This window comes from Pygoscelis adeliae, unplaced genomic scaffold, assembly GCF_000699105.1.
Source record: "Pygoscelis adeliae isolate BGI_AS28 unplaced genomic scaffold, ASM69910v1 Scaffold57, whole genome shotgun sequence".
Classification (NCBI taxonomy): Eukaryota; Metazoa; Chordata; class Aves; order Sphenisciformes; family Spheniscidae; genus Pygoscelis; species Pygoscelis adeliae.
In genome coordinates, this window is record NW_008825615.1 from 15,800,711 (window position 1) to 15,813,516 (window position 12,806).

Genomic DNA, 12,806 nt, shown 5'->3' on the forward strand with positions numbered 1-12,806 from the left:
CAATGGCCAGATAAATACCATCTGGTTATGTTAAAGCCTTCAGGCAGAATAATAAAGATGTAGATGTGTACATAATGGTCTTTCAGGTGCAAGAATGACAACAGTTCCCACGTCCCACGAGAGCTGCCCCTTAACACCAGGCAAAGCTGCATGTGAACACTGAGGACATTCATTCAAAAGGGGGAAAGCTGCATGTGAACACTGAGGACATTCATTCAAAAGGGGGAAAACTAGGTACTCATTCTTTCTTCCCAAGCTTATTTCTACTTTTTACTTCATGACAGTGTAGTAAAACAATATCAACAAATCCAGCACAAGTTTCTCCCTCTCCTTTTCCCTTCTAAATAGTTCTTCTAGAATTCAGCACCTGAGATACACTTCAGCTGTGCTGCAGTGCCCATATGATTATTTGCATCTTATTCCACTGACCACAATCTTATTCCAATGATCACAAATAAACACTGTCTAGCAGCATGGTCCTCCCTAAGCAGGACCATCACGTTCTGTCATTAATGATCTGGACAAATCATCTTTAGCAGTGAGAGGGGAGAAATCTGTGGGAAATCGCTATTCTTTGGAAAGGCTGCCATGTGCAAGACAAGCTTCCACTGGAAACGTACCAAGATCCAAACTTGTTGGAATGAAAAGGAATGAATAATGACTAAATGGTAGGAAAAAACCTGCATCCATTGGTCACAACTGGATGTGAACCAATAGCGGAAAGCAACATCCCTGTCTAAAGCTAATCTAATCTTAATCCCTACCTAAGACTAATCAAATTTGATGTCTTCTAAAACAAACAACTTGCAGCTGGAAAGTGCCAACAAAACATTAAAATGCATAAATAGTGACAAAAAGTTCAACACATTTGAAAGGATATACTATAATAATTTGCCTGCTCTAAAAAGGTACCATGCTATCAGGTGTGCCTGGCATTCACTGCTCTTCTCAAAGCACTAATGCAGAAAGGATGGTGAATGTCTATTTTCCAGTTGCTAGTATACTATGTTTTGTTTTAATCCTGTTGAGCAAGTCAACATTATGATATTTATGCTGGCTGGACTGAAAAAAAAAAAATCCAATTTTGCTAAGAAAGACTATTTACACTGATTACTATTACTTTGCTAAGAAAGACTATTTACACTATATTACAAAATTTAAAATGCAATTAATTTTTTCTTCAGAATTTTTTTCCCATTTACAGTTTACTAACACAGTTTCTCAGATAAAGCATGGTAGTACTACTCACAGTCATTAAAATGTTGCTTTTAACCTGCTCTGTTTACTACTGAACACAACAGCCAAGAGCTGACCATATCCCTGGGTAAGTATGGGTTTTTCCAGAAGTGGCACAGGCTCTTCTGAGGAATTGAGATTTATAGAACTGAAAGTAAAATGCATTTCAAGAAACACATTATGTCTGTGTGGAATTCAGATTTCATTCACATGGGAAATGTCATACTATGGGAAATACAGTCCTCGAGTAAAGTTGTGTTTATCAGAAGTTTGTTTTCCATGCAATAAATTTCAATCAGAGTTGCTAGATTGAAAAAGACACGTCAACCTTATCTTTTAAAAATTACCAGGATTGTACTGCCATTTTATTCCGATGAGAATGAAAAACAAAATTCTCATTCAGCACTGACAAAAATATGAAATGTTCATATGAAATGCACACATGAAAATGACACTTTATAACTCATTTTAGTACTGTAAAAGAGCAATAATGCTAAAAAATCTCAAATGCATAACAACGTGCAATTCAATTCTTGTTATATCATATTCCTGAACAGACCAATTGTTGGACTTCTGCATAACAAATGGCGAAATGATCTTGACCTCTTAGAACAGAAATTGTTTTTCTTCCACTTTGTGTCTGGAGGGCCTAAAAGAATGACAGCTACGTTCCACACTGTAATTTATAAAGTGTCCTTAATGTACATAATTTATATTATATGGAATACATGTGACTGCCACAATAGCGTGGAATGCCCTGGATGGATATTTCATTTATCTACTCTGTAATGGGTAACAACTGGTTGGCTGCACTTCATTCTGTGTTACTGCCTTTATTTTTACCCAAGGCTGAGACAGTAATTACACCAGCCCTAACAGTAAGGGTGGCTGAAAGATATGCCTGGACTGCCTGCTGTGGAGTCTCCAAAAGGCTGGATGTGGAGTAGCCACCCCAAACCATCTGATTACCACTTGACACCGGACACAAGAAACAACCAACAGGGAAATTCAGTTTGTTGGTTCCCTTTCCATAATTATATCATGCTTCATGCAAACTGGAAGGTTCAATAGGTGAAGAGGTCTTATAAGGAATTTGAACATTTGCCATCTTATCATTAGGTAATGACATTTTAATAGTTTAATTAACCATCAGGCAGTGAGAAGTCCAGCATGAGAATGGTTGAAACTGCCTAATAATTAAGTCATGAAACAAAATATGCTGCAGGGAAGGGGAAACAATCCTATTTGTTTTGAAGGGGGTCTTGAAAAGGCTTGGGTGACAGGACAAGAGGGAGGCTGCCCAGTCTTCAAAGGAGTCTGTAAGAGGGTCATAAGGTATTTAAAAAAATAAAATAAAAATTAAAAGCTTTAAATAATAAAATCTGTAAAATCAAGTTCAAAAGAAAATTATAAATAAAAAACATTAAATCATAAAACGCACTTTTGATATTTAGCCATAAGAAATGCCTGTTGGGAACAAAACGTACATAAAATAAAACCATCCTAAGACCTTACAGTACAACACAAGTGTTGAGTTAATACACAGTGTTAACAGTTTTGTTGCTCACCTATCCAGAATAATTTTTTAACAGGGTGAAAATGTAAAAATAGACAATCCCAGAACTTCTCAGCAACTAGCACCTGGAAGGAGTTCATGTGAACTTTACACCACCTCAAGGAGTTACACCTGCTAATGAAGTGACATGGAAACAGCCACACTACAAACTATTTTTAGCAGCAGAAGGAACACGTCCCAGTGACACCGGGCCAGCTGAGGAGCAGGGAGTTAGCTAAGAAGTTCCCTGCAGGTCCCTCAGCCAACACTGATCCCTTGCCCAAAAGTCTGAACAGCTCTGTGGAACTACTGTGGCTTTTTTTCCCACTTGATATCAATAGTGCGAAAGACTCAGAAGTACCACTTTGAGCCAGCTAGCAACAGACAGTCGGGCACAGATATGGCTGAGTAACATGTCAACTACAATTGGAAAGAAAGATGACTTCTGGCTCTCCAGTAACAGTGCAGGTAAATGAATTACTTAAAAAAAAAAACAAACCACCTCCCCCCCCTCCAACCCAATCAATCCACCACCAAGCACAATCGAAAAACAGCAAGCCCTGAAGCTCTCTGTCCCAGAGTTTTCCCCAACAGAAACCCCAGAACTTATTTTCTGGTTAGATTACTCAAGGAACATACAACTAATTTACAGCATTCTCTTAAGGTGCTGTAGGTGGTTTAAAATACTACAGCAAGTGAAGCCCACTTGCATAAAATGCTGTTAAATGTTTGTAAGGTTACTGGGTATGTGTAGCAATTTGAAAAATTGCTAGTAAAATGCTATTATACACATTTTCCCTTTAAAAATACATGCATTTCAGCAATTAGATCACATGTACACATATGTAGCACAGCAGAGTGAAAGAGAGAGAGAGAATTTACGATGACGCCAAATCCCAGTGCTAGAAGAAACATGAAGGTAAATGGCACCTGCTACCTATGGCCCCAAGTTCATTTTAACTCCAAAGAGCACTTGTGTGCAGAATTTGACTACAGAAATATTCTCTGCGTGGAATAGGGAAGGGGAGGGCAGCAATGTCACAGGTAACTATTGTAAAGCTTAGTCACTGATGAACAATGCCCTACCACGGTATGCTAAGATGGCTGAAGCACTGTGGAGATTATCATCAGAGCGTTACGAAGCACCTGAAGTTGATTCTATATATTAACAAGCATATGGCTGTAGCACATCTAATATACATCAACTCACCTGTCATAGATGGTGCCAGTTTTCTTTGCCCTTTGTGGTCCACAGTACCTTCATAAGCTACAGTCACATCATACACTGCATCCAGATAGTCTTTCATTGTGTCAATGGCTACATGAGTTGCCTTCACGCGTGGCGTTAGCACATGCTTTAATATAGCAAGTCCTAGAGGGGGGAAAAAAATAATTACAGTGTCTGAAAGTAAACTGGACTACATTCACAAAAGAAACATCATGCCCAGGAACTCCAGAACCCCCACTCAAAATCACAAAGGGTCTATTTTTAGTCTCAATTCTCAGTTGAGAGAGAGAGCGTGCGCATGTGCACACTGCATATGCTCTACCGAGCACATGTAGAAGATGAAACAGAAATCCTAAAGGATATTAATGACAAAAAGGCTGCTCAACAAAAGAGTCCTTTTTACAGCTCCTGCTCTAGAAGCAGTGATGGTTTTAATGTGGCTCATAAGCGATGAAACAGCACTTCTCTTTACTATTTGTCCCACTGAGGTAAAAAAAGAGCAAATTAACTGAGAAATACTAAACGCACAGGACATTGCCACCTGAAATTCTGTATCAGAAACAGATTTGGTAGGTGAGGCATAAGCACAGATAATTTTAACCACGCCTAACGCTCATCTGGCATTTTCATTCCGAAGGACAAACCAATTTTGTCAACATCCTGAATCCTAATACTGCCCCATGGATGGTAACAAAAAAGTGGTTGTCTTAAACTACACACGCTTAAACAGGATGCTACATTGCTCCAAAGCTACCATGCTATCAGAAATTTCAATATGTTTTGTTATTGTCTACTATAGATTCTAGCTTTCCCTGCTTTTGCTTCCTTCTCCTAATGGCACATTCTGGCATGTTAGATACGGTTACTCTGAGGGTGTTCACTTTGGGGAAGAACAGGGGAAAGCAGTTAGACTCAAGACAGCTTCAGCCCACTGCAATGACTTGCTGCGACAGAAAATGGGACATTCCACTTTATCCTTGCAGTTGTTTCCTTTACCGCTCTCTTCTGCGCACTTGTTCCTGCTGCTAACCTTGTATTGCTCTGGCACCCACCTCCCAGCGGCCAATTTAACTCACCATCCCAGCAGAAATCTAAGCAGGGAGGGGGAAAATACAGCACCGACAACCGACAGCAAGGAGGAAACCTTCTCTGTTTCCCAGCGAACAACATATTACAATTGACTTGGCTACTAACAAAACCATAGTCACAGAAATCAACTGTTGTCCTTAACCATCCAGGCCAAGACACAAGAGATGGGTATGTCAAGGACACAAGAATGTCAGGTTTAAGAGCACTCTGCAAGTCTTAACAACAGTATTTCATATCCATGTTTGCTTCAGCTGACCACTTCCACCTAGAGCATACTTAAGAACATACAAATACACTGGGCTTGAAAGTATAAACTTTATTCTATTTCCAGAATTTTAATATACAATGACTTTCAAAATGAGAACAAACAAACAAAAAAAACCCCAAAACCTCTTCATGATCTAAACACAGCTCTTCCACACTTACTTGAAAGTGCTTCTAGGAAAGAAAAGTATATTATGCAAAAATTTTCACTATTTTGCTATAAGATATGTATCTTTCTCAAAGAGAAGTATCAGAATAAAATCGCAATTATTCCTTTCTGGCCTTATTTTTCATTGGCTTACTCTTCAGTCCATTTTGAAAGGACCATCCATTGGTGCTACTGGTTCCTGATGAAGCAGAAATTTTTCTAAACCAAAGTATTGTGGTGTTGCTTTTGGTATCTCTCTGCTTGCAAAATCAATTCAAAAGATATTATATTACGTCCTGCTTTTGTACTGAACTTCTCTCTCTTGTTGGGCAAAGCATACTTGGATCTAAAATTATGAAAATATCTATTGAACGCTGTAAGATAATGCTAGTTTCTAAACTGCTCTAACATTCTTATAGTTGAAAATTTCAGTATAAATAATTGCCTTGATTTCTTAATATTTGCTAAGAATCTCCTTGTCTGAACACAGAGATAAAAGGTTATTTACTAGCACTCCTTCTGAAGTCATTGTTCTAAGCTTTACTGGCAATAGCGATAACTGTCTATGCAAAATGTTATATGGATCATGTAAATATTTTGAAGCATAACATGGTGGTAGTGTTTTCTTAGCTTGTGAACTGTTACATCAAACAGCTAATTATGTTATGTTTCCAAATGTTTACTCTGTAAATGAAGCACTGAATATTCCAGTGTTGTGTCAGCAACAATATTAGTGTGGACATTCCACTCATCACAACTCTTGTCGATCCAAATTCCCAACGTATCCTAAAAACACTGTCATTCCTTTCCTGCCCAACTCATCTTCCCCATAACCAAACTGTTACTGTGAGGAAGAAAAAGGGAAAACAGGCTTCAGTGAGAACTGAATCCTCTAGACAAATTAATTTAGGTATCTAGAACTACTAATTGATGAGTTTTTTGAATCCATGGCCAGATTTGGTGATGAAGATGGTCAGTGACAATCTGTGAAGTGCAACTGTAGAATAAGCCCCTCTTACTCCATGTTGTGGAGTAAGTACGAGTGAACTCTTGAAGGTTCCTTTTTAAAATGAGTATGCATCTAATTAAAATCAATAAAGTCCATAATCCATTATTCAGAAACACTCCAGTGCATGACAAACATGCAGCAACAACAGGAGTTCAGCACATCCTTTTAAAGAATCCTTTTTATAAAAAACATTAACCACAGATTCTTGCAATTACTTGATGATCTTTGCTAAAATCAACATAACAGAATTTAAACCCAAGTAGTTACAGTATAGTTACCTTGGCAAGCTGCCTGCACCTAATTCACAAAACACACTGAGCTTAAACTGTTTTTAATGTTGTGCAATACTAAGTTAGGACTCTCTGTCAAAGTATTTGAGGTCATGAGATTTTATTTTAAATGCCAAAGAAAATGAACTAGATGTCTAATACGTAATACTCTATCTTAAAATGTTATAGCTTTGCTCTTCGATGTTAGCTAACTTTTAAATGATAGACGTAAAGAAAAATTATGAAAATAATGTGAAAATCTGAAGAAATATGGTGAGCAATGGTACTTCAAATATCATCCATTTACTAGACTATAGTAAGATGCAGAATTACTTCAGAAAGTCTGCAAGAAAACTGAACAAAATAAAGTAAGGTTTTAGTTTGGGAAGTACAAAGGTCCAAATCAGTAACATCTATAGAATTGAATTTTTCATCTAATCACAAAAGAATAAAAAACACCAAACAAAACACCATTTATCTAACCTCTCAGGGTGAAGTTACATATATAATAGCTGAGTACAACTCAATGGAGAAGATCTCTCTTCCTCTTCCCTTCATCCAGGCCAAAAACTCACAGAGCTGTTCAGTGCAGGCAGGCCATCTACACTTTCAGACTTGGACTCCACTAGTCATATTTGTATCCCTGACATGTGCACACACCACATTTTTAAATGAAAGCAATTAAAAAACCAGCTCTAAATTAAGAATACCCTATATGTATTACACTTGCATTACCACATTTCATCAACAAAAGTTATGTGCTCACTGAAAGTAGATGTCAGAATTAGTTTGAGGGTTTTTTCCCCCTATAAAACCATGTTACTTGACAGTAATACAAAAACTGAAAGCAGGGTGAAAAACAATTAATTAATTTCAATACCAATTAGATCTTTCTCTCCTTTTTTTTCCTTTTTCATGTGTATGTGTGTGCAGGAGTGATATTAGACTGAAAGCTTTGCAGTTACTGTCCCAAGCGCTCACCCAACACTGAGTTCCCACCAGCCTTCTGGAATGCCCCCAGTGATCGAAGCCTTACTTATTGAAACCAGAGTCCAGTGTCAGACTTACAAAATGACATATGGTGGGAGAGCTCATCCATTTGTATGCTTGTATTCCATTGACTTACATAAATAGGACTCAGCTGACGGCAATATTAAAAAATTGCATGCTCTTGTAAAAAGTGTTTTCTGTTACCATGAACTAAAGTACAAGAAATGCAAGTAATCCCCTCAAGAAGAGTATGTAGTAGCTTCTTGCTTTCCTAAACTTCATTTCCTAAGGATGACTTTTAATAACAGAAATCCTTTCTTCATCCTAATGGTACATCTCTCAAATGCTACTCAAGGTACCCCCTCCCTCTTTTTTTAAAATTATATTCTCCTTTCCACATATCACTGTGCACTTTTACATCAAGCTTGCTTACATGAAAGTGTGTGGAAAAAATATCACCAAAAGCGATTTTCTTTAGAGACAGTTCCAAGTAAGTTATGGATATTAAATACTTCAGATTGCTTTAAAATACAATCTAAAACCAATGCCAAGATCTGGAAGGGAAACATTTTCTATTACCTCAGTTGAAATACCTCTTTTTTACATGACCTGTAAAAGCAATTTTGAGATAAGCATATCCTGCACGTACAAACATCTTAGCAGAAAGCATGATGCTAGTCAAGATAAACTTAGCATTAAAAAACATTTACATTTGCAACTTTTCTGCATAACAACAAGGGAGATAACAAATGAATACCTGAAATGTTTGCTTGATTAAATGACCTTTGTTAGAAGTCAAACATTAATACAAAATTCCATAAATGCCTTTCACCAGGGAAGATTGTTTTGTCTTCATTCAGCAAAAGCAAGCCAAGTTAAATTTAACAAGCTTCTTACCCCTTTCTCTTTGACTTTTCAGAGTTAGTAACATTAGGAGTAGGAGGGCTTTGGATTATTCCCATTTATTTTCAAATTTTTAAAATGCCATTTCTTAACATTTAGAAAACATTCATATTCTACTAAACCTGAGAAATTTGTGGTTGTTTGGAACATTATAGAGGTCTAACTACTAGAAAATGATCAGAAATCCATACATATGTATTTTGGGAATATATAAATGGAATAAATTTTATACCAGAAGCTGGTACAAAAAAATCATCAACGTGTCTTTTGTGGGTTTTATAGAAATTTTGTTCTATAGTCCAGTACCATTAAAAAGACCGAACCTTAAAAAGTTTACAGTTTGAAATAAATACATAAAATAAAAATTACCACTTCTAAGATTATGACAAGATTAGAGTTAAATTCCTATGAAAATATGAGTGCCACCTACATATTGTAATTCCCTGGACTCAGCAACTCAAGCCCACTAACTAGTGTGGAAGAATTGCTGCACTTTTAAGGTGCCTGAACTAATAGATCGGAGCCTAAAAGGGGTCACCAATGTGTAAGTCAACTGAATGAATGCATCAGATTTTGAAGACGGGAATCATGTTAGCTGACTACTCCCATACAATGGAAAACTAAAACGAACTCTAAGCTAAGACTACTGACTATATACTTAAATATTGGAAGTTGGAAGGCAAAAGCTCAGGAGTCAAGGGGGCAAAGCACATGCTGTCACATTCTTAGATCTTTGGGAAAGCAGAGGAATAAATATTTAATTTGATTATGAGAATCTTACAAGATGTCCCATTAGAAACATGAGTCACCAACTATACTGAAACACAGAGAAAGAGAGCGCCGTCCTGTTAGCAATTGCTGGAATCACGTCACACAGCCACCTCCTTTCCATCAGGAGGGGACAACTAGGTGTATCAGGTTCAAATCCAGCTACATGGCACATATCCCCATCGGCTTGGAAGTGGTGAGTTTCATTTGCCTCCAGCAGAAACAAGAAAACCTGACACATGTCTTCATCTGGTATTCTGGCAACACTGCTTAAGTGGTTTGCTGTGGCTGTGAAACCCCAGCAAATATTGCTATTTTGGCCAACAAAGATAAATACTGGATTAATTTTCTCAACTCCACAGAATTTAACTTGTTCTATGAATAACTCCTGCATTAATCCTACCACAAATAACCGAACAGTTTAGAGAGGTAATTTTTGCTTTTGTTTTTAAACTTCGGGAAGCACATTTTTCCTTCCCCAATGCATTCAAACAAATGTATTTTGAGTTTAAAATGCTTCCTGTTCTATCCTGGGTAAGAATCTGATCTGACTGGAATTTTCTGCCACTTGTAAAACGTGTAGAATGAGTAATCTTCAGTTTCTGAGGGTACTAGCATTACCCTTAGATAACAACATTCTCAGTTCATCACCATAAAACCAGTATTCCTGGAAGTAAGCAACTTTCTGTATCTCATTGAATACAATCGTGGACAGAACTTACAATAGAGTTCAAATTAATTAGAACAGAGTTTTGCTGTGTCAAATCATCAGTGCTGAAGGCTGATATGCATGTGTCAGTCTCCAACATGAAAACTATGAATATTAATGCCCTAATTTTATCAATTTTACCACTAGAAGTTTTTGGCATTCTTTGGTTTTAATAAACAAAAACCTGGCAGTACATTCAACTTGAACTTGGCAAGGCAGTTAATGACAAATTTGAAAGATGAGTCCATGGATTTAATTTTTTACTGTATAATATCCTTTATTTATTTCTAAAAATAGTACGAAAGTACACGGTCCTACTCCTTCCCTAGAAGTTTCTCTGTGCTTTATAGCCTTCAATCTCAACTTACTCATACCCAGATATAGCCAGATCTATTGGATCTACGCTGTGTGTTTGATTTGCCTGTGTTTCAGACAGAAGAAAACCATCTGCTCTTGCTAGGAGTCAAGATTTTGTGTAGAACGCAAGTCCTATGGCAGAACAAACTGTAACACGATGTATTATCAGTATTTAAAAAAGTTGCCTGTCTTTCAAGGGCAACCTCAATCACCTTTAAATTCTTTTGCTGTTTGATATCCTTCTATCCTATTCATAGACAGATAAGATTTATTTATATATTCATATCAATGAGGAAAGACATAATAGTTGAAACCAGCAATATCAAAATATTCCTTTGGATGTCAACCTAAGCTTTTTTTTTTTTTTAAAAATCCCTTTTTGGTGAACTGGTCCTAGGACCAATTGTGAAGAGGCAGTAACTGTGTCCAAAACTGGTGTTCACTTAAAAAGAACATCAAGATATGAGATGAAGATCATCAGCTGGTCACACGAAGACCAGGTAATTAAGTTCAGCCCACTAATTCTGCTTAAACCAATGAACCTTCTCTAGAACAGAATCCTGCCCATGGAGAGTAAAAGTAAGCACAAATCCCACAAAACCTTTTCATACTCTGCAAAACTATTAAAACATATATACACACTTATGTCAAAAACAGTATTTCAGACAGCATGATAAACATGAGTTATGCTTGTGCTCTAGGAATAGCTTTGTTATTTGGGTACAATATCTCTGGTCCTAACATCAATTTGAAGTTTAATTCTTCTTAATTAAACCACTTTTTCCAATATTACACTTGCACTATTTTCTCAACATAAAATTGTGCAAAAATGTAGGAAAAAAATCATTATAAAGCTTACATTTCAAGGTATAAAACAAAAAAAAAATTCCCCTACATGTCTGTAAAGCCAACACTGAAGCACTGTGCTCCGTAACAAATATACTAAGATGACAAGACTAAATTATCAGACTTCTTTATACCCCCACGAGGAATGAAATGCAAATTTTAAACTGTAAGTTGCAGTACGTCCTCATTCCTCTGACTGGCAGAACTACTGGGCATTACTACCTTTCCTAAAACTGTAGGAAATAAGAAGCCTCCGGGATCTTTTAGACAAGCATGCAATTGTGCGTTTTTAGTTCACCTCAGCAGTGTCACATAACAGCCCTCGCATGCTGGCAAGGAGCGTGGCCACCACTCAATCTACACACGACCGACTGGCGAGGCGTTTGGTCACAGCAGCCCCAGCACGTGGCCAGCAGCCAGGATCATGGTGGCACTGGGGCTGCCGGATGGAAGCCGCAAGCTGGGGCCAGCACCACTGCACAGCGCCGTGGAGCGACCCCGGGGAGTCGCCGTCATCTCCTGCCGGCGGCCATGCGGAGTTCCCCATCCTCACAGCTCCCCGATGTACTAGTACGTGCCTTGTGGCTCTTAGCTGTCAAAATAGTTTGGTACGCAGCTTTCAGTGTCAGCCATCCCTGCTTCTCAGCGTGCTTGTACGAGGGATGCTCTAAGTCAAGTGTGTATCAATCTTTGCATGAACATGCAGGGGAGCAGGGTCCCGTGCAGACTGCTTCCAATTCTCTCAGTTTAAAAAGTTGAGGAGGGACCAACAACAAAAGAATTTAGCAGTGGGGTAAAGCAGATCAAGAGGATTCTGCACTAGAATTGGAGATGCTTCTTATTTAATAAATATTTGTCTCGAGAGTTTTTAAAAGGAGTAACCCTTACAAAATAAAAGCAGACTAATACCGGAGAGAAAAGCACTAGAAGAAACGAACAGATGCTCTGAAAGCACAAAAGCAGTGTTTTACTGTTTTGCAGATTGTAGAGATATAATTAAGAGGTTTATTAAAATAACAATAACGATAAGAGCCCTTTCTTTTCCCTGAAAAAGGAGGAGAGAGGAAAAAAAACCCTATCAAACACCCCCTCTGAGCTCTCAAAGAATCACCAACCTAAATGAAACATTTGACTTTCATTTCCGACAGGAAACTGAAGCGATGAATAAATACATTATGACTTAAGTTCTCCTGCTCATACACGCAAACAAATTCCATTCTTCCCAAGGAGAAGAAGAAAAGCATATATCCTTTTGGACAAGAGCTAACAATACTTAATAGCTTGATGATATCAACAGGCTGATTCACAGACTTGTGAATTCATTTCAGTGTGTCACAGAATGAATTTACCAGACCTATTTGTTATTCTTTGTTTACCTTCAGAGTGAATTATTTCACTTTTGGTCAACAGGAAAAAACAAAACCAGGAAACATGT

The 12,806-nt window shown here is 37.6% G+C and overlaps 1 protein-coding gene across 1 annotated transcript in view; it reads right to left on the reverse strand.

The window, feature by feature from the left end:
- The window catches only part of AGPAT5 (1-acylglycerol-3-phosphate O-acyltransferase 5), a 69,274-nt gene that overhangs the window by 14,564 nt on the left and 41,904 nt on the right, over positions 1-12,806 (reverse strand). The window contains exon 10 of the mRNA XM_009333259.1: positions 4,002-4,163. Within this exon, the coding sequence (XP_009331534.1) occupies positions 4,002-4,163 (162 nt within the window). The remainder of the gene's footprint in view (positions 1-4,001; positions 4,164-12,806) is intronic.